General features: G+C 42.5%; 1 protein-coding gene across 1 annotated transcript in view; it reads left to right on the top strand.

Annotated features, from left to right (window-relative positions):
- The window catches only part of LOC126281940 (gonadotropin-releasing hormone receptor-like), a 626,439-nt gene that overhangs the window by 487,670 nt on the left and 118,976 nt on the right, over positions 1 to 19,793 (top strand). Inside the window, exon 2 of the mRNA XM_049981289.1 lies at positions 1,443 to 1,626. Within this exon, the coding sequence (XP_049837246.1) occupies positions 1,443 to 1,626 (184 nt within the window). The remainder of the gene's footprint in view (positions 1 to 1,442; positions 1,627 to 19,793) is intronic.

The raw sequence follows: 19,793 nt of genomic DNA, 5'->3' as shown, positions 1-19,793 counted from the left end.
CATCACGGTTTGTTATATGCTAACACTTGTGTGCTAAAAAACCTAGAGTAGAGGTTCAAGATGATAGTCTTGATGAAATGGAAAATTAGAGAAATTACGTAAATTCAACAATCAAGAATGTTCCAGTGCACTGGAATACAAGTCTCCAGACTCACGAAGTCCGACAGCCTATAGATGAAAATTGTGCATCATCTGTTTTCACAACCTCATGGCGACTTTCCGACACAAGCTGTTACTTATAAACCCGTTTTTTAAATCAACAGTATTTTGTACTTCATTGTTTTTCGAAGATAGTCTCCACATTTGAGATGCGGAGTCTTCGAGCTAGCACCGACTTGTTGTTGATATGGTCTTCAGTCCTGAGATTGGTTTGATGCAGCTCTCCATGCTACTCTATCCTGTGCAAGCTTCTTCATCTCCCAGTACCTACTGCAGCCTACTGCTGAATCTGCTTAGTGTCTTCATCTCTTGTTCTCCCTCTACGATTTTTACCTTCAGCGCTGCCCTCCAGTACTAAATTGGTGATCGCTTGATGCCTCAGAATATCTCCTACCAACCGATCCCTTCTTCTAGTCAAGTTGTGCAACGAACTCCTCTTCTCCCCAATTCTACTCAATATGTCCTCATTAGTTATGTGATCTACCCATCTAACATCATCAGTTATTTTGCTCCGCAAATAGCAAAACTCCTTCACTACTATAAGTGTTTCATTTCCCAATCTAATCCCCTCAGCATCACCCGACTTAATTCGACTATATTCCATTATCCTCGTTTTGCTTTTGTTAATGTTCATCTTATACCCTCCTTTCAAGACACTGTCCATTCCGTTCAACTGCTCTTCCAAGTCCTTTGCTGTCTCTGACAGAATTACAATGTAATAGGCGAACCGTAATGTTTTTAATTCTTCTCAATGGATTTTAATACCTACTCTGAATTTTTCTTTTGTTTCCTTTACTGTTTGCTCAATATACAGATTGAATAGCATCGGGGAGAAGCTACAGCCCTGTCTCACTCCCTTCCCAACCACTGCTTCCCTATCATGTACCTCGACTCTTACGTCATCTGCTTTCTATACTAATTGTAAATAGCCTTTCGCTCCCTGTATTTTACCCCCGCCACCTTCAGAATTTGAAAGAGAGTACTCCCGTCAACATTGTCGAAAGCATTCTCTAAGTCTACAAATGCTAGAAACGCAGGTTTGCCCTTCCTTAATCTAGCTTCTAAGATAAGTCGTAGGGTCAGTATTGCCTCACGTGTTCCAACATTTCTACGGAATCCAAACTGATCTTACCCGAGGTCGGCTTCTACCTGTTTTTTCATTCGTCTGTAAAGAATTCGAGTATGTCTTGAGAATCAACAGGCGGTTCAGACTAGTACACCCTGCTCTGTCACTTGTGTGCCGACGTACCTGACGGGACTGCGTTCCTCTGTCCTCCTTCCAGATGGTGATCTTCCACGTGGAGAGGGGCCCGTTCTGCGAGCTGTTCTTGCAGTGCGTGACGTACGGCTTCTACACGGAGCCGTGGCAGGAGCAGCTGTACGCCGCCTTCAGCCTCATGTGCATGTTCGTGCTGCCGCTGGCCATCCTCATCGGCACATACGTTTCCACCGTCATCACCATTGCGAGTGAGTACACCTAGCTGCACACCTTCCACAGGTGTCGCATGCCCGAGCGCAGCCACCATTACAACCTGCTTTACGGATATCGCCTTGCTTTTTAGCTGCGAAGAGGTTATCCTGGCAGTGTTGCTTAGTTTGATATCGAGAATATCGAACAAAGTCGTTTGAGAAAAGTATTCGTCACATGATCAAAGAAAAAGTTTCAGTCAGCGACAAATGAAAATAGGCTATTTTACACCATCATGTTGTATGGTTGTTATTTCTGTTATAAATATCTTAATAGTGAAGGTGATAACAGTGATATGTAATAACATATTTGCGTTTTTGCTCATACACTATTTTCCAGTTTTATCTCTGAATTTAGGGAGTTTTCATTGAGATCCTAAGATTTTATCATTCATCAACATCTATATAAAATGTAGTGGGGCCGCTCTATCACTAATGGCACGTCTTCCTTGAAATTTTGTTAAATCACTTTCGCGTTCGTGAGATGTGGCACAATGGTAGATACATTTTAGGTCAACTCCGAGCACTCCAACCTTGACAACAACAATAATAACAAAACTGTTTCGGTGCAATTAAGCCCAACAAATCCAACATTACACTTGCAGAATATATTTGCGAATAGCATTTGTAGTGTTGGCAGATGAGCCAACACCGTGTTACTAGAGGAAGCTGAAATGCACGCTTTTTAACTCACGCAGGCTGGCGTGAGGAGGGAAGAACTACAGGGTGTTAAAAAAGGTACGGCCAAACTTTCAGGAAACATTCCTCACACACAAAGAAAGAAAATATATGTGGACATGTGGCCGGAAACGCTTACTTTCCATGTTAGAGCTCATTTTATTACTTCTCTTCAAATCACATTAATCATGGGATGGAAACACTCAGCAACAGAACGTACCAGCGTGACTTCACTTTGTTACAGGAAATGTTCAAAGTGTCCTCCGTTAGCGAGGGTACATGCATCCACCCTCCGTCGCATGGAATCCCTGATGTGCTTATGCAGCCCTGGAGAATGGCGTATTGTATCACAGCCGTCCACAATACGAGCACGAAGAGTCTCTACATTTGGTACCGGGATTGCGTAGACAAGAGCTTTCAAATGCCCCATAAATTAAAGTCAAGAGGGTTAAGTCAGGAGAGCGTGGAGGCTATAGAATTGGTCCGCCTCTACCAATCCATCGGTCACTGAACCTGTTGTTGAGAAGCGTACGAACACTTCGACTCAAATGTGAAGGAGCTCCATCGTGTATGAACCACATGTTGTGTCGTAAAGGCACATGTTCTAGCAGCACAGGTAGAGTATCCAGTATGAAATCATGATAACGTGCTCCATTGAGCGTAGGTGGAAGAACATACTGACGAAACTAAAATGAGTTCTAACATGGAAATTAAGCGTATCCGGACACATGTCCACATAACATCTTTTTTTTTATTGTGTGTGAGGAATATTTCCTTAAACTTTGGCCGTACCTTGTTGTAACACCCTGTATACTGACGTGAGGTCTGGAACATCACAAGGAATGAGAATTCAGAAAGCGGACTTAGTTAGTTTCATACTTAACTTTAATCCATTAATGATGAACATCGTTCTTGACGGTACATGATGTCACAATATTGTCTGTTCAGAACTGAATATGGCGCCTTGCTAGGTCGTAGCAAATGACGTAGCTGAAGGCTACGCTAAGCTGTCGTTTCTGCAAATGAGAGCGTCTGTAGTCAGTGAACCATCGCTAGCAAAGTCGGCTGTACAACTGGGGCGAGTGCTAGGGAGTCTCTCTAGACTAGACTTGCCGTGGGGCGGCACTCGGTCTGCAATCACTTATAGTGGCGACACTCGGGTCCGACGTATACTAACGGGCCGTGGCCGATTTAAAGGCTACCACTCAGCAAGTATGGTGTCTGGCGGAGACACCACAGCATTTGTCACTGTATTTTCATAAAGAGAGTAAGACTTTTAGTTTTTTTTATTTTCTCAGAATGAGGAATATCTGCTAAATCCGTTACACTCGTTGCTGTACTCAACCACCATGCTCGTGAGTAAAGTATGAAACACTTCCCGACTTCTGAAAATGAGTTCTTATCGTTTAACAATTTGCATCGCGTGTAAAACGGATATCAGTCTATTTTCACTCACCAGTCGTAATCCTTTACTACCATAATTTGCCAGTAACTTTCTATTCACTAGTTGTAATAGAAATGACGTAAAAAAATTACAGGAGAATATTTACAGTTTTTCTCCAGGCACAGTCGCAGTTAGCTGAAACAATGTAAAAATCAATAAAAGGAAGTCGTTGTGAAGGCAGCCTAAGAGATATGTTCGCCAAGATAAACAAGAGTTTGGGGTTACCTCTTTATGTCTCAACAACTACATTAGCTGTTACTAGCCATTCAAGGAGTGCTTTACATGATCTGCCAAAGCAACTGACAAGTGGTCAATTAAGTGCCTTTTGACGATAAACTGCCCGATTTCCAGTTAGTACATAGAATACAGTTCAACAGAGAACATCAGTGTATGATGAACAGCCATTTAGAACATTCCACATTCCGTAATAGAATGTACAGAGCACACAACGGAACAAACTAGGCGTGACGAAGAAATATTCATCCGCCAGAACTGAAAAAGTCCTATTTTTGCACAGAAAGAAAAGAGATATAGACAGCTATTTAATACACATTAATTCAACAAGTGAATCCCTTCTACCCTCCTCCATCTCCAAAGATAGTAATGAGGAAGGTGCATCATTGTTCCAGATTTCCTATTTCATTTAAAGCGCAGTTATATGATAGGCAGTCAAACTAGCTTTCAGAGCTCTGTTTTATGTTTCCTCTGTCGTCAAAATGACTTTCCACATACTTTAGTGACCAGACGCGGTGATTAAGAGGAGTGGCTGACCAACTGAAAACACAGAACCATCAATTTGACAGTAACATCTGGGGAAATTTGCTAAGCTGTGTTGTTCTGCAGCAAAAGAATCACTATTGTTATCTTTCAAGACGTACCTACACATTTTTGTTGTTCAGCTATTGTCTGACTAATATTCTTCGGATATATTTCAGCCCTTAGGCAGGTAGTCCATGAACGGAATACGTGTTGTCTCAGGAAACAGATGCCCTGCCTTTCTGGCCATTTTTGGACCCTCAACTTCTTAGATCGCAGCCTCCTCCAGTATCTACTCGTATGTAACTTTCATTACTATTTGATTTTAGGATTATAAAACGGGACAAAAATGTTTTGGATGACTCTACTCATGCTTCTTCCTGTTTGCTGTTCAAATATTTACCGAGAGGGGTAGTGCAGTAGTTAGCACGTTGGACTCGCATTCTGGAGGACGACGCTTCATAACCCGGTCCGGCCATCCTGATTTAGGATTTCCACCATTTCCCCAAATCGCTTAAGGCAAATGCCGGCATGGTTCCTTCGAAAGGGCACCGTCACTTCCCTTCTTCATCCTCCTTAATCTGAACTTGTACTCCGTCTCTAATGACCTCGTTGTCGACGGGACGTTAAGCACTAATCTTTTGATCCTCCTGCTCCTGTTCAAATATTTCAACATCCACATCGCTGACAGCTTTCTCATGCGTTCAATATTATTAATAATGAAATCAACAACTCTGTGGAAGATTTTAATATCTTTATTTTCTTTCTCAAAGATATTCGATGATTCTCAAGAATTAACCTAATCACATAATTGTTTGTTGACGTTATGAGCCGCTCACTTCGTATTCACTGGTGAAATGCCCAGAATTTAAACGAGAAAATCGGGTTCTGACTGTGCCGTATCTATGACACTTCTCCTTTAACAATTCTGGCATCTTAGTGTGAACATCCTTTGCAGACTTTCCCTATAGAAAAAGACACCCTATAATTCAAAGAGATGAAACTTTACAACGTTTCTACCATTTCACGATCCACTTTGAATGGTTCAAATGCCTTTGAGCACTAAGGGACTTAACATCTGAGGTTATCAGTCCTCTTGAACTTACAACTACACATCCATGCCCGAGGCAGGATTCGAACCTGTGACCGTAGCGGTCGCGCGGTTCCAGACTGAAGCGCCTAGAACCTCTCGGCGACACGGGCCGGCGATCCACTTTAACTAACAATATTTATGTCAATTGGAAACTTGTAATGTAAGGTATCAGTTACTATGGGATACTAAATTCATTTATTAATCCGAGCTGTTGGGACAATACCTGGAAATGCTGCAGACGTCCGTAAAACTGTTCGCGAAACACAATCAATCAGGCCGATGTTACACATCTATAGCACGTTCGCACATCTCAGTCATTTATAAATGAAGTGTTATTCGGCCTTAGTGAAATGCTCCATAAAATGTTGTTAGTTGTTGCGACAGTATATCCTGAATGGTTATTAGAGAAATTAAACTTGTTCCCCTTTAAATAAGGCGAATAATAAGTTGTGATGAAGTCAGTAATTATTTAAGTATTGTCCTAAGATGGGAAGTGGGTCCTTTTACGGTTTTCGGAAAGTCATTATAAGTCTCTTTAAAAATATTTCACACTTTATAATTGTAGATACTGTAATTAATACGTGTAAATGGGAAAGAACCGATGCAGATTCACGTGAGGAACAACGAATAGTGAATGTGTAGCACACGATGCTTAAAGTGGAAATGATAGCGTTTCACATTACCTGGGAATGAGACATACATTTTAACAGGGTTTCTATTTGGTGGTCTGATTTGTTAGCAGAACAGAAAACAGTGTGGGGAAAAGTTCAGGCCCGCTTGAAGACAGCTCGGGTTTAATGTATCTAAGGAACTCGTGCATAATATAACTAAGAGGGAATACGTGTTCAGTGATGTGTTTTTGTTAAAAAGATCTTATTTTCTATTACGTTTTGCCCTGAAGAATCTTTGTAGGGAAGAGGTGGAGTGCCATATAAAGCTGACAATCAATATCCACATGAAATACAAAAGACTCTCGAACCTCAGAAATACTCTGATCAGCCAGAACAGAACGGGTATCTAACAGCCGGTCTGAACGAATAAAAGTGGCGACGCGTCGTGGGATGGAAGGAATGAGGTCTTGGTAGGTTGCTGGAGGGAGCTGGTCCCACATCTGCTCACATAAGTTATCTAATTCCCGTCAATTCCGGGGAGCGGAGCAATGAACTCTGACGCCACGGTCACGTCCCGGATATGTTCGATCGGGTTCAGATTTGGCGAGTTGTGGGCCACCGCATTAATTTGAACTCACCACCATGTTCCTGTAACCACTGTGTCGCACTCCTGGCCTTGTGAGAGAAGGCGCATTATCTTGTTGAAAAATGTCGCAGCCGTCGGGAGGCACGATTGTCATGAAGGGATGTACGTGGTCAGCAACTATTGTGCGATACTCCTTGGCCGCCATGTTTCTTTGAACGAGCTCTACTGGACCTAAGGATGGGCACGTAAATATTTCCTAGAGTATAATGAAGCCGGTGCCAGCTTGTCTCCGTCCCTCAGTACAGGTGACAAGAAGCTGTTCCCCTGCAAGACGACGGACTCGCGCCTTCCGATCGTCAGGATGAAGAAGGTATCGGGGTTCATCAGACCATGCAACGCGCTGCCACTACACCTACGTCCAATGCCGGTGGACACGTACCAATTTAAGTCGTAGTGGCCGATGTCGTGCTGTTAACATCTGCACATGCAGAGGTCGTCGGCTACGGAGTCCAATCTTTATGAGAGTTCAGTGCACTGACCCACTTGCACTCTGCCCAGGATTAAAATCTGATGTTAGTTCCGCCAAAGTTTGCCACCTGTCCTGTTTTACCAGCCTACGATGTGTGACATCTGTAATGACGTCCGGACGTGGTTTCACCTCGGATTCGTCACGTGTTGAAGACACCCACCACAGAATTCCGACAAATCGTGCAGTTTGCTAAATGCTCGTGCCGAGCCTTCGGACCATCACAATCTGCGCATTCAAACTGAGACAGATCGTGCGCTAGTTGTACACACGGACAGCACGCCCACTCATGCTACGTGCACCTTGCAGTCATCCTTAGACAGGTGACGCTGATATCGCCTGGAGGGGTTTATATCGATAGTAGGTCAGTGATCGTAATGTAGCGACTGATCAGTCTATATTCCTGTTTCTAGCATACGCTGTGCACATGTAACGGGACTCACGAATTTAGAACAGAAACGCCTCAGGAAATTTATAAGAAAACAGTCGTAGATTAATTTGATGTAATTCCTCTTTTTGTCTCGCTTTGTGGTAATATTTTCATTTGTCTCAGTACCACGACAACATTTGAAGGGTGTGTTTGAAATACCTCATACTTTTCTTCTTATGAGGAACCAAATACTGACGAATCTTCGCTTTATGTATCAGCAACTAGCGCTATCATAGGAAACGAAGAGAAAAATGTACTTGATACTAAAATTATATTTTGTGATATAGCTAACTGATATTTAGTACGTTTGGTTGCTGTATTTAACATGTAACTGGTTTCTAATACTTTTAGTTATATTGCCATCCATTTTTACTTATTTCTTAATGAGGGTTCGAAACAGAAGAAAAAGACGCGAATTACGGACAGAATTTCTATTTTAGATGTGATACTTCCTTCATTTACGTCCTTTTACGATCAACAGTAACATATTGTTTTCGTCTGTGATATCTGAAGCACTACATCACGCGTCGCGTTTGTGAATAAATAAACAATAATATTTTAGTTTGCGAGCTCCTCAGCAACACCAATCGTCAATAGTTCACAACACGAAACGTGGTTGTCTTTGTTAGAGTGGACGCAGTCACAGAGGATAACCAAAAGCAGGATGGTTCTCCTCTCCGATGTAGTGTTGGCAACTCTCAGCCGTAGCCCGGGGCAGCCAGTTCCGAGAACTCTACAGTCTGTCGTGTTTAAAGTGTACACCGCAGAACTGCGCAGCTACTACCTTGTAAGTGAAGTATCTGATTACTATCAAAAGCACTTTCGGACGACTGTGCGCCAGATTTTGGGATCTAGCTGGATTCGGACTCGTGCAAATGGGCACACACTCCCACGGCAGTCATTTCCATACAGATGTATCGATCATTTTCGAATAAAGATTGTACCTGCGATGGATCCTATGAAATAACGATCGCTTCTGCGATGGAATGTTGTTGTTGTTGTTGTGGTATTCAGTCCTGAGACTGGTTTGATGCAGCTCTCCATGCTACTCTGTCCTGTGCAAGCTTCTTCATCTCCCAGTACCTAATGCAACCTGCATCGTTCTGAATCTGCTTATTGTATTCATCTCTTGGTCTCCCTCTACGATTTTTACCCTCCACGCTGCCCTCCATGCTAAATTTGTGATCCCTTGATGCCTCAAAACATGTCCTACCAACCGATCCCTTCTTCTAGTCAAGTTGTGCCACAAACTTCTCTTCTCCCCAATCCTATACAATACCTCCTCATTAGATACGTGATCTATCCACCTTATCTTCAGAATTCTTCTGTAGTACCACATTTCGAAAGCTTCTATTCTCTTCCTGTCCAAACTAGTTATCGTCTATGTTTCACTTCCATACATGGCTACACTCCAAACAAATACTTTCAGAAATGACTTCCTGACACTTAAATCTATACTCGATGTTAACAAATTTCTCTTCTTCAGAAACGCTTTCCTTGCCATTGCCAGTCTACATTTTATATCCTCTCTACTTCGACCATCATCAGTTATTTTACTTCCTAAATAGCAAAACTCCTTTACTACTTTAAGTGTCTCATTTCCTAATCTAATACCCGCAGCATCACCTGATTTAATTTGACTACATTCCATTATCCTCGTATTGCTTTTGTTGATGTTCATCTTACATCCTCCTTTCAAGACATTGTCCATTCCGATCAACTGCTCTTCCAGGTCCTTTGCTGTCTCTCACAGAATTACAATGTCATCGGCGAACCTCAAAGTTTTTAATTCTTCTCCATTAATTTTAATACCTACTCCGAAGTTTTCTTTTGTTTCCTTTACTGCTTGCTCAATACATAGATTGAATAACATCGGGGAGAGGTTACAACCCTGTCTCACTCCTTTCCCAACCACTGCTTCCCTTTCATGCCCCTCGACTCTTATGACTGCCATCTGGTATCTGTTCAAATTGTAAATAGCCTTTCGCTCCCTGTATTTTACCCCTGCCACCTTCAGAATTTGAAAGAGAGTATTCCAGTCAACATTGTCAAAAGCTTTCTCCAAGTCTACAAATGCTAGAAACATAGGTTTGCCTTTCCTTAATCTTTCACCTAAGATAAGTCGTAAGGTCGGTATTGCCTCACCTGTTCCAGTGTTTCTACGGAATCCAAACTGATCCACTCCGAGGTCCGGGTCTACCAGTTTTTCCATTCGTCTTTAAAGAATTCGCGTTAGTATTTTGCACGTGTGACTTATTAAACTGATAGTTCCATAATTTTCACATCTGTCAGCACTTGCTTTCTTTGGGATTTTAATTATTATATATTTCTTGAAGTCTGAGGGTATTTCGCCTGTCTCTTACATCTTGCTCACCAGATCGTAGAGTTTTGTCAGGACTGGCTCTCCCAAGTCTGTCAGTAGTTTTAATGGAATGTTGCCTACTCTTGGGGCCTTGTTTCGACTTAGGTCTTTCAGTGCTCTGTCAAACTCTTCACGCAATATCGTATCTCCCATTTCATCTTCATCTACATCGTCTTCCATTTCCATAATATTGTCCTCAAGTACATCACCCTTGTATAGACCCTCTTTATACTCCTTCAACCTTTCTGCTTTTCCTTCTTTGCTTAGAACTGGGTTTCCATCTGAGCTCTTGATGTTCATACAAGTGGTTCTCTTATCTCCAAAGGTCTCTTTAATTTTCCTGTAGGCAGTATCTATCTTACCCCTAGTGAGATAAGCCTCTACATCCTTACATTTGTCCTCTAGCCATCCCTACTTAGCCATTTTGCATTTCCTGTCGATCTCATTTTTGAGACGTTTGTATTCCTTTTTGCCTGCTTCGTTTTCTGCATTTTTTTATTTTCTGCTTTTATCAATTAAATTCAATATTTCTTCTGTTACCTAAGGATTTCTAGCAGCCCTCGTCTTTTTACCTACTTTATCCTCTGCTGCCTTCACTACTTCATCCCTCAGAGCTACCCTTTCTTCTTCTAGTGTGTTTCTTTCCCCCATTCCTGTCAATTGTGTTCTTATGCTCTCCTTGAAAATCTGCACAACGTCTGGTTCTTGCAGCTTATCCCATGTCCTTAAATTCCCACCTTTTTGCAGTTTATTCAGTTTTAATCTACAGGTCATAACCAATAGATTGTGGTCAGAGTCCACATCTGCCCCCGGAAATGTCTTACAATTTAAAACCTGTTTCCTAAATCTCTGTCTTACCATTATATAATCTATCTGATACCTTTTAGTATCTCCAGGATTCTTCCATGTATACAACCTTCTTTTATGATTCTTGAACCAAGTGTTAGCTATGATTAAGTTTGTTGTACAGTGAAATTATGGCATGTCCTGCAGCGGGATAGGTACAGTTATTGAGTGGTCGTTGTGGCAGAGCGGTTCTAGGCTTCTCGGTCCAGAACCGCGCTGCTGCTACGGTCGCAGGTTCCAATCCTGCTTCGGCCATGGATGTATGTGATGTCCTTAGGTTAGTTAGGTTCAAAAATGGCTCTGAGCACTATGGAACTCAACTGCTGTGGTCGTCAGTCCCCTAGAACTTAGAACTACTTAAACCTAACTAACCTAAGGACATCACGCACATCCATGCCCGAGGCAGGATTCGAACCTGCGACCGTAGCAGTCGCACGATTCCGGACTGCGGGCCTAGAACCGCGAGACCACCGCTGCCGGCGTTAGTTAGGTTTAAGTAGTTCTAAGTCTAGGGGATTGATGACCTCAGATCTTAAGTCCCAAAGTGCTTAGACCCATCTGAAACATCTATTCAGTGGTCGCTCCTGCAGAGGGTGATTAACGACTGATATTGTACTTTGATTTAGTGATGGTAGGTGATTTAGGGGTAACGGAATATTGCTCATACATATAGTAGTTGTCTCTGTGATGGATTTCGTGTAGTGAAACATGATTATCAATATACGCCAAATTTTATAGACTTAGTCTGTTGCGTCGAAACACGAGTATTCTACTGCCCCTTTCAAAAGTAAACAACTCGAAAGTGGTCACCCCTAATCAGCACAGACCAAATGCTTTGTTGTCATTCACTATGCGAGGTTGTTTCCGCCGATCGCACTGCCGATGATGCTGACACTGCTGCTTCACCATCGCTAGGCGAACTTCGCCCTATGGTCTCTTGTATCGGCGACCAGCTGTCACGTGAACGGCCTACGCACCCAGCTCTCCGATTTCCACAGGTCGAGGCCAGCTTGCAATGCAATGGGGTACAAACAGAGAAGTAGACTCATGTTGTCAATAATTTTGACCTGTTCTTCACCACCGAGGCCAACGATGTTCTGAGAGCTCCACCACCCGTCAAGCCATATTGCCACCAAAAGCAGGAGTTCATGCGCTTCCTCTGTGTATCCCCATTTGAGAGTATACTGTGGGTGATAAATAGCGACAGCTCTGGTTTTGGGACACCGTCATGACTTCTGGACCACCTGCGTAACACGATCGACTCTGTCACTGCTCCCTACGACTGACCTCTGTGCTCTGGTTGAACTGGCAGTGCTCTGGCAGTCACTATGGCCAGCCAGAAATCCCAGCTGCTATAAACCCAAATTGAATCTCTTAATGTGCCAGTGTCTACACTTCATCCCTGGCCACTTGCTATTACCACACAACCACAACCTCGCCAGCACACTCGTAACTATGGAAGTGCAGAAGACTCATCCATTACATTCTGGTATCACTGTGCTATTGCTCCAATCTCCAACACAAGCACCCAAACAGTAGCTGCATCTGCAAGTAAGCAAGCACAGGTGCTGTGCTGCCCTACACTGCTTGTTCCTCTTGGACAGAGAGACCGACCACCCTTCCATTATTGACACTGGCTCTAACGAGTGGGTTTACCCTTGCATTCTGTACCCTGGCCGGCCACCCACATCGTCATTCTGGTTGTACTTTACCAAAGTCTTGTCCATCACCAACTATGATGCCCATCTGACGCAACCGATTCTAGGTCTGCACCGTACCTTCAACTGGCAATTCATCATTGCTGACATCAAGGAACCACTTATAGTGGCTGGCGTCTTGGCACATCATCCAATCCTCCATGACATTTCTGCCTTCCATATAATCAAAAGTGGATCTTGTCGCTCAGCCATCATGATCCAATTTATCGCAGTCACACCTCGCCTGGTTCTCCGATTTTCAATAGTCCGTAACGCCTCGTGCTGGAACGACTTGCTTCAGCAAAAGCTGAATTCAATGGTATACTTCGAGGTTGCAACATTCGCCGTTCCGACAGCACCGGGTTCTCTATTGTCTGCATCTCGTACGGAAGAAGGACGCTTCCTGGTGATACTATAGCTGCTATCGAACTCTTAACGCTTGCAACGTCTACGACAGATATCGTGTCCCTACATTCGCAGCTACAACCTTTCGCTCAGGGATATTTCAGTGTTCAGCGTCCTTACAGTGCAAAAGCGTTTACACAGATACCACATTACTCACAAGATATCCCGCGGACGGTGCAAATATTTAATTAATAATATAATAAATCATACCAACAATGACGTGTTTTTACCTTCAGCCGAGATAGTAGATGCATGCGTGATCCTTTCAGTTGTTCTTTCAGTCCTACTTAATTAAAAATTGGCAGTCACTGTGGGGCTTTCACAAACTTACTTGCTTCCCCAAATGTTGTTCTGATTCTAACTTTTCACTCCAGATTCATCACCCGATTTTTGCCAAGTTGTTGATACTTTGATTCAGTTGAATCCTGTCTTGAGAATTCATGAACGTAACTGTTCTCTGATATCCGTGCACTTTGTGTTTGACTTGAAGTCCACAGGACCTGTTATTTCGTAACAATGTGTTACTAAATATGTGATGTAACATCTGACGTATCTGCGTTTATGGTCACCTGATGGGGCTTTATAGTGAACTTTCCATTCAGTAGTCTGCTGAATTTCCTATTCTCATAACATTTGTGAGTTACACCACACATTTTTCATGTGTGTTATGACCGTCCCTGTTTAGTTAATTCAGTTCATTATGTTATCCATTGTGTGAGACCTGCAACTAAATTTACGTGACCTATGTACTGGTAAGCTCACCCTGTACAGATCATTCTGACATGGACAACCGTAACTTCACATCTGCTCTCCAGAACAGTTCTGTCTACTGAAATACTAGAGACATTGTACTAGAGACATTTGGCGTGTCTCGGGAATGGATTACACGAGGTTTGCCCAGAAAGTAATGCACCACATATTTTTATTCAACAATTCTTTATTGAGCATAACGATAATTAGACACACGAAAGAATTCTGCTTTATGTAATCACCCTATTTTTCCACGTAAACTCCATCCCGTTCTATGGCCTTCCTCCAGCGCGAAACAAGGGCTTGTATGCCCTGTCGGTACCAATCCTTGTCCTGATGGTGGAGGCAGTGCTTCACTGTGTGACTCACCTTCCGAAGGAGCGCCAACTGCCGACTGGTTAACACGTCTGTCCTCGCGACTGACATCAGTCCGCCGCAACATGTCAGGTGTGACAGCCGTGGGTGGTCTCCTCTACCGCTGCAAATCGTGGAGCTCCGCCGAACCGCCTTCTGATGACCTCACCCTCCGTGCCCAGCGACTAACTGTACTCCTGTCGACAGCAGGTGCTCCTAATCGTGTGCTTCTTCCAGTATGCTGTACAAGCACAAAAACTAAAAAAAAAAAAACACACACCGCCATTGGACTGTATGTTACTGTATTTTTTCTGTATAATCCAGATTTCATCTTTCACGCCATTGTCGAGTACAATGTTCGTAAACCGTTGACATCATTTTGCTGTGTACTGTGCAGGATGGCAGACACACAGTTCAAAACATTTGCTTAACATTGATAAAAATGATACAAAAGTAACGTCTTGTAGGAATCCAGCACGTTGTCGTACAAGCACTTAAAATCTGGCAAAATCAGACGAAAGCAGATAAACGTAAGACTAGCACATGCCTTAGAGACGTGTACCTATTAAAGTAACCGATAGTTTTGCGCTCTGCACCATTGTCGGTGTTGTTACTGTAATCGCTCGCGTTGCTTTACATCTCAGAATAAATTTCACTCATAAGAAAAAAAGATGGAAAATGTAATATCTCGTATGTACTACTATATATAGAGATGCAAATATGAATTATTCCAGTGCATTTTGTTACATTATTTTACTATCTCCTCTCCTTCACGTGGTTACTCTGCTATTCACAATAAAGTGCCTGGCAGAGGGTTTAATGAACCACCTTCAGGCTGTCTCTCTACCGTTCCACTCTGGAACGGCCCGCGGCAAAACGAGCACTTATAATTTTGTGTGCGAGTCCTGATTACTCTTATTTTATCGTGATGATCATTTCTCCCTATGTAGGTGGGTGCCAACAGAATGTTTTCGCAATCAGAGGAGAAAACTGGTGATAGAAATTTCATGAGAAGATCACGTCGCAACTAAAAACGCCTTTGTTTTAATGATTCCCACTCCTATGCACGTATCATGTCAGTGACACTCTCTCCCCTATTCCGCGATAATACAAAACGAGCTGCCCTTATTTGTACTTTTTCGATGGCATCCGTCAGTCCCATCTGATACGGATCCCACACCGCACGACAATACTCCAGAATAGGAAGGACAAGCGTGGTGTAAGCACCTTCTAAGTGTTCTGCCAATGAATCGCAGTCTTTGGTTTTCTCTATCCACAATATTATCTATTTGATCGTTCCAATTTAGGTTATTTGTAATTGTAATCCCTAAGTATTTTGTTGAATTTACAGCCTTCAGATCTGTGTGACTTATCGCGTAATCGAAATTTAGTTTATTTCTTTTAGTAATCATGTGAATAACTTCACAGTTTTCTTTATTCAGGGTCAATTGCCACTTTTTTCACCATACACATATCTTATCTAAATCATTTTGCAAGTAGTTTTGATCATCTTCAAACAATCTATGACAGTTACTCATATTTTCTCCTATGTCGTTAATATAGATGCTGATGTAGGTGCGGATAACGTCCGATGTTTGGCGTAGCTGTCTGTTGTCAACAGAAATGCAGCAGTATGAGACGACTATAGTGTAATGCAGACAGACCTACAGAGAATCCGATGTGCAGTGACCGTCAGCATACGTAACTGCATTGAATTTCGCTCAGATAGGTGGAGAGGTCCATTAGTGTTCTATTATTAAGGTGATAAAACTGTAGAACCAGTAACAAGTATACAAGACGAGGGAGTAACCGCCAGGAGCTACGTGTAATGAATCCGAGCACAAAAAGACAGCTGTAGGAAATAGCAGATGCCACGCTGTCAGACATTGGAAGAATTTTAAAAGAAATGTAGTTAATTTACGAAACAGGTATCTTTGAAATATTCGATATGTCTATTCTTGGCTGTTGTTCGTCAGTCTAGAAATTTTTGCAAAAAAAAAAAAAAAAAAAAAAAAAAAAGAGAGAGAGAGAGAGAGAGAGAGAGAGAGAGAGAGAGAGAGGATCAACCGGAAAGCTATTCAGAGGCACTCAAGGGACTCTAGTGACGGACGCTACAACCGAGGAATTGTGCTACACGGAAACGTTTGCTGTCAAATTTCTCAGGGTGTATACAACAAGAATCATCAGCAGTATGTTACTTCCTTTTGCAAAAATATCAAGAAACGATGACAACACGAGATTAATAATAATAAAAAAGAAACATAGCTAATATGACCTCTCACTGGCTGTCCGTTCACAATGACACGCCGTTCGCAAATGGAACAAGAAAGGGGAGAATAGGTAATGAGAACTTTTATAAGTGGCCTCCGTCAGTATTTTAAGGTGTCTTGCGTAATGGCGATGCAGATCAATCAGAATTCTAGTGGACTTCCTGTCGTACCTGTCTTTATCTTGACCAGCCGATCGGCTGATTGGTAGCACAGGCGTCCTCTCAGCAACTGGAACGGGGTCAGCTACAGACGATCACAGGCCGGCTCTTCCCTGCAATCCTTAAGAATGATCATCAAAATCTCCACGGGTGTACTGCCGGTCTACAGTGTCCAACGGGCACAATATTTCGGCGATCATACATGTCGCCATCATCAGGTGAACTGACGGACTGAGCTCCTGTGAACGTGCTGGCACGAGGATCCGTACGCTATGGCTAATCAGGGGGAACTGGGTTCGGTCGCAGCGGGGGCCGATTTAAACACCCTCCTCCCGCGGCGGGCTCCCTCCGCTGTCTGTGCCCCGCGCCACGGTCGCGCGGTGGAAGAGACTGCAACGGCGTCTGAGATGACGTCGGTGTGATGGCTCTGTCTGCCGTCGTCGTTTTAAGAACTAATATTCCCAATTACATAGATGGCAGGAATTGATAAGTCTGAAAACTTGGAAACCATCGCAGAATACTAACACAAACTCTTTACATAGCGAAGGAAAGAGGTTAAAGCGGACATCGGTAAACATCAGTATGGGTTCGGGAAAATACGTAAAATATGCGAGGCAATGCTAACCCTAAAACTTAGACTGAAGGAATTCCGACATACATTTATAGCATTTACAAATTTAGAGAAAGATTTTGACAAAGTTGATTGGAATACGCTATTTTAAAATCAGTCATGTTTGTTGATGACACTGTAATTCAGGCAAAGGCCACCAAAGATCTCTGAGACATAGTAAACGTAATGTACAGGTTATAAGATGAAACATTACAAAAGTAGAACAAGTGTAATTTAACAAATATACGAGATTAAACTAACTGATTATGGAGGAATTAGGTTAGGGAATCGGGTATTGAAATTAGTATATGAGTCTTCCTGTTTGGGAACTACAATAAATCACGGTAAGAGAAGGAATGTGGATACGTAATGCAGATTTGCAATAGCAAGAACTTTATTTCTAAAATAGAGAAATTTGTTAGTATATAACCAACATGACAGGAATTCTTTTCTGATGTCTGGACTGTAGCCTTGTGTGGATGTGAGCCAAGGACAGTGAACATTAGAGACAAGAAAAAAGAACAGTTGAATATGTGGTGCTGCAGAATAGTGGTGAAGATTAGACGGTTAGATCGGTTAATTAACGCAAATTGGAATTGGTGACGAAAGAGATTTATGCGGAAACACGGTGAAGAGAAGCGACCAGTAACTAGGGCACATTCTGTGGCGGTGCAGATGAACATAGAGTGAAGCAATTATGCAGAGATAAAGATCTTCGCACAATGGCAGCGGTGGAACCTGAATGAAACTAGCCTTCGAGCTGGAAAAAACAACAACAAATAAGCGTTTGAAAATATTTATTGTCCATGTTGGAAAGAAAGAGCTTTTAAAATTGTGCTAATGTTGAAGGAGAAGTGCTGATGCTTTCTCGCAATTCTAAGTGGTATTGCCTAAAATAAGAAATTAGTGGTGGGATGTCACATTAAACTGAATATCAAAACTTTTAACTCGTCGGCAGCTCATGGTCTAGCGCTTAGCGTTGCTGTCTCTGGCGCACGGTGTCCCCGGTTCGATTCGCGATCTGGTTGGGGGTTTTCCCTGCCCGGGGACTGGGTGTCTGTATTGTCCACATCATTTCACCATGATTCGTGAAAGTGGCTAGACTGGACTGTGTAAAGATTGGGACTTTGTACAGGCGCTGAGCGCGTCACAAACCAAACATCATCAGCAAAACCATTAACTCTACTATTGCCTAAGTTTTATCAGATGGCTATTGAGATGCGACTTAGTGACTACACGAAATCGTAATTTGTTTTGTTAATAAAAGCTGTCAATAGCAGTCTCCCTGTCGTAGTGGGGGGGGGGGGGGGGTCTTGCTTGTAAGTGTACATAAACCGAAGTATATTTTCACAGCTCCGCATGATTCGGATATACGTACGGCTTCCGAGCCTCAGTTTAAGATTGCAACTTAACGGACGTTTAATCACGTGGCTCTCTGTCATTATATCTATGAAGTGTGAAAGCCAAATAACCTGCAGGGAGAGGAAGACGCGCTGAAACTGCATCAAACTTGGGAACCACTGAACCGCGCTAACCAAATTTCAGGAACTTCGACAGGAGCATCGCCGTGTAATTGCATTTAGTTTGTCGTCCAGCAAAGGTGGGTGCTCTGAGAGATGAGTGCGAATTTTACCTACGAAAACACCGGATCGAACATGCTTGGCAACTGTGCGCAGTTCTGTAGACGCGTAACGGGTGTCCCAGGTGCCCTGAGTATGAAATGAGTAATTACAGTATTACTTCTCTTTGAATATGACACATATTGCCTCTCTCCATTCGTTTTTTTTGTTGCAAACTGATGAATCAAAATAACAATGAATCAATAGAAAGCAACTACACACTTTCTCTTTTCAAGACAAATGTTGCCGAAATAATCTAGTGAAATTGAAGCATAAAAGCCTATACTCTGTCGTAATTATAGCTGTATAGAACACGTAACTGTTATCTGGTGCTAGGAATAGTTTCTAGTGTTCCTACACATCCGCACTTTTACAGTAGGAAAAGTTATTCCCCTGTTTCCCATGACTGGTATTACTTCGTGTAAGCATCCCAACAGTGTCAGAAAAAAGATGTCTTGCTTGGTCGAGATATTAAGACGACATGCTCATTAACAGGACAAATTTTTTTTTACCAATCATTACTTTCTGCCCTCTCACTGTTATGGCCGTACCTTTTGGGATATAAGACTGGCAGTATTTTTGCTCATATTTTGAAGAATCCGTCTTCTAAATTTGGTCGTAATCACTGTAGGGTGTAATGAGTCTATAAGTCTTTCATCGATGCAGACGTATGGGCTAAGAAATAACTTACGTGCTAAGAAATACTTTTGATTATCACATCAGTGAATCATCTGCTACTGATGTCAAATATTTGTCCTGTGGAAATACCTATCTGCCAATTGGAGATTTAAAGATCGTTCACAGTGGTAAATTCAGGAGGACTGTTAAGAGTCTCAGAATCAGTTGCATCTCTTGCTCTACTCTAAACGAAATTTCCAGGCGTACAAGAAAAAAAGAAAAAAGTAGAAAACAAGTGCGTTGCTTCAAAACAGCTTTATTCTCGTAACAGGGTCTATAAATTTCACCTTATAA

This window comes from Schistocerca gregaria, chromosome 7 (genome assembly GCF_023897955.1).
Source record: "Schistocerca gregaria isolate iqSchGreg1 chromosome 7, iqSchGreg1.2, whole genome shotgun sequence".
Classification (NCBI taxonomy): Eukaryota; Metazoa; Arthropoda; class Insecta; order Orthoptera; family Acrididae; genus Schistocerca; species Schistocerca gregaria.
Note: the sequence above shows the minus strand (reverse complement) of the source record. Positions and strands in the feature narration are given on the sequence as shown.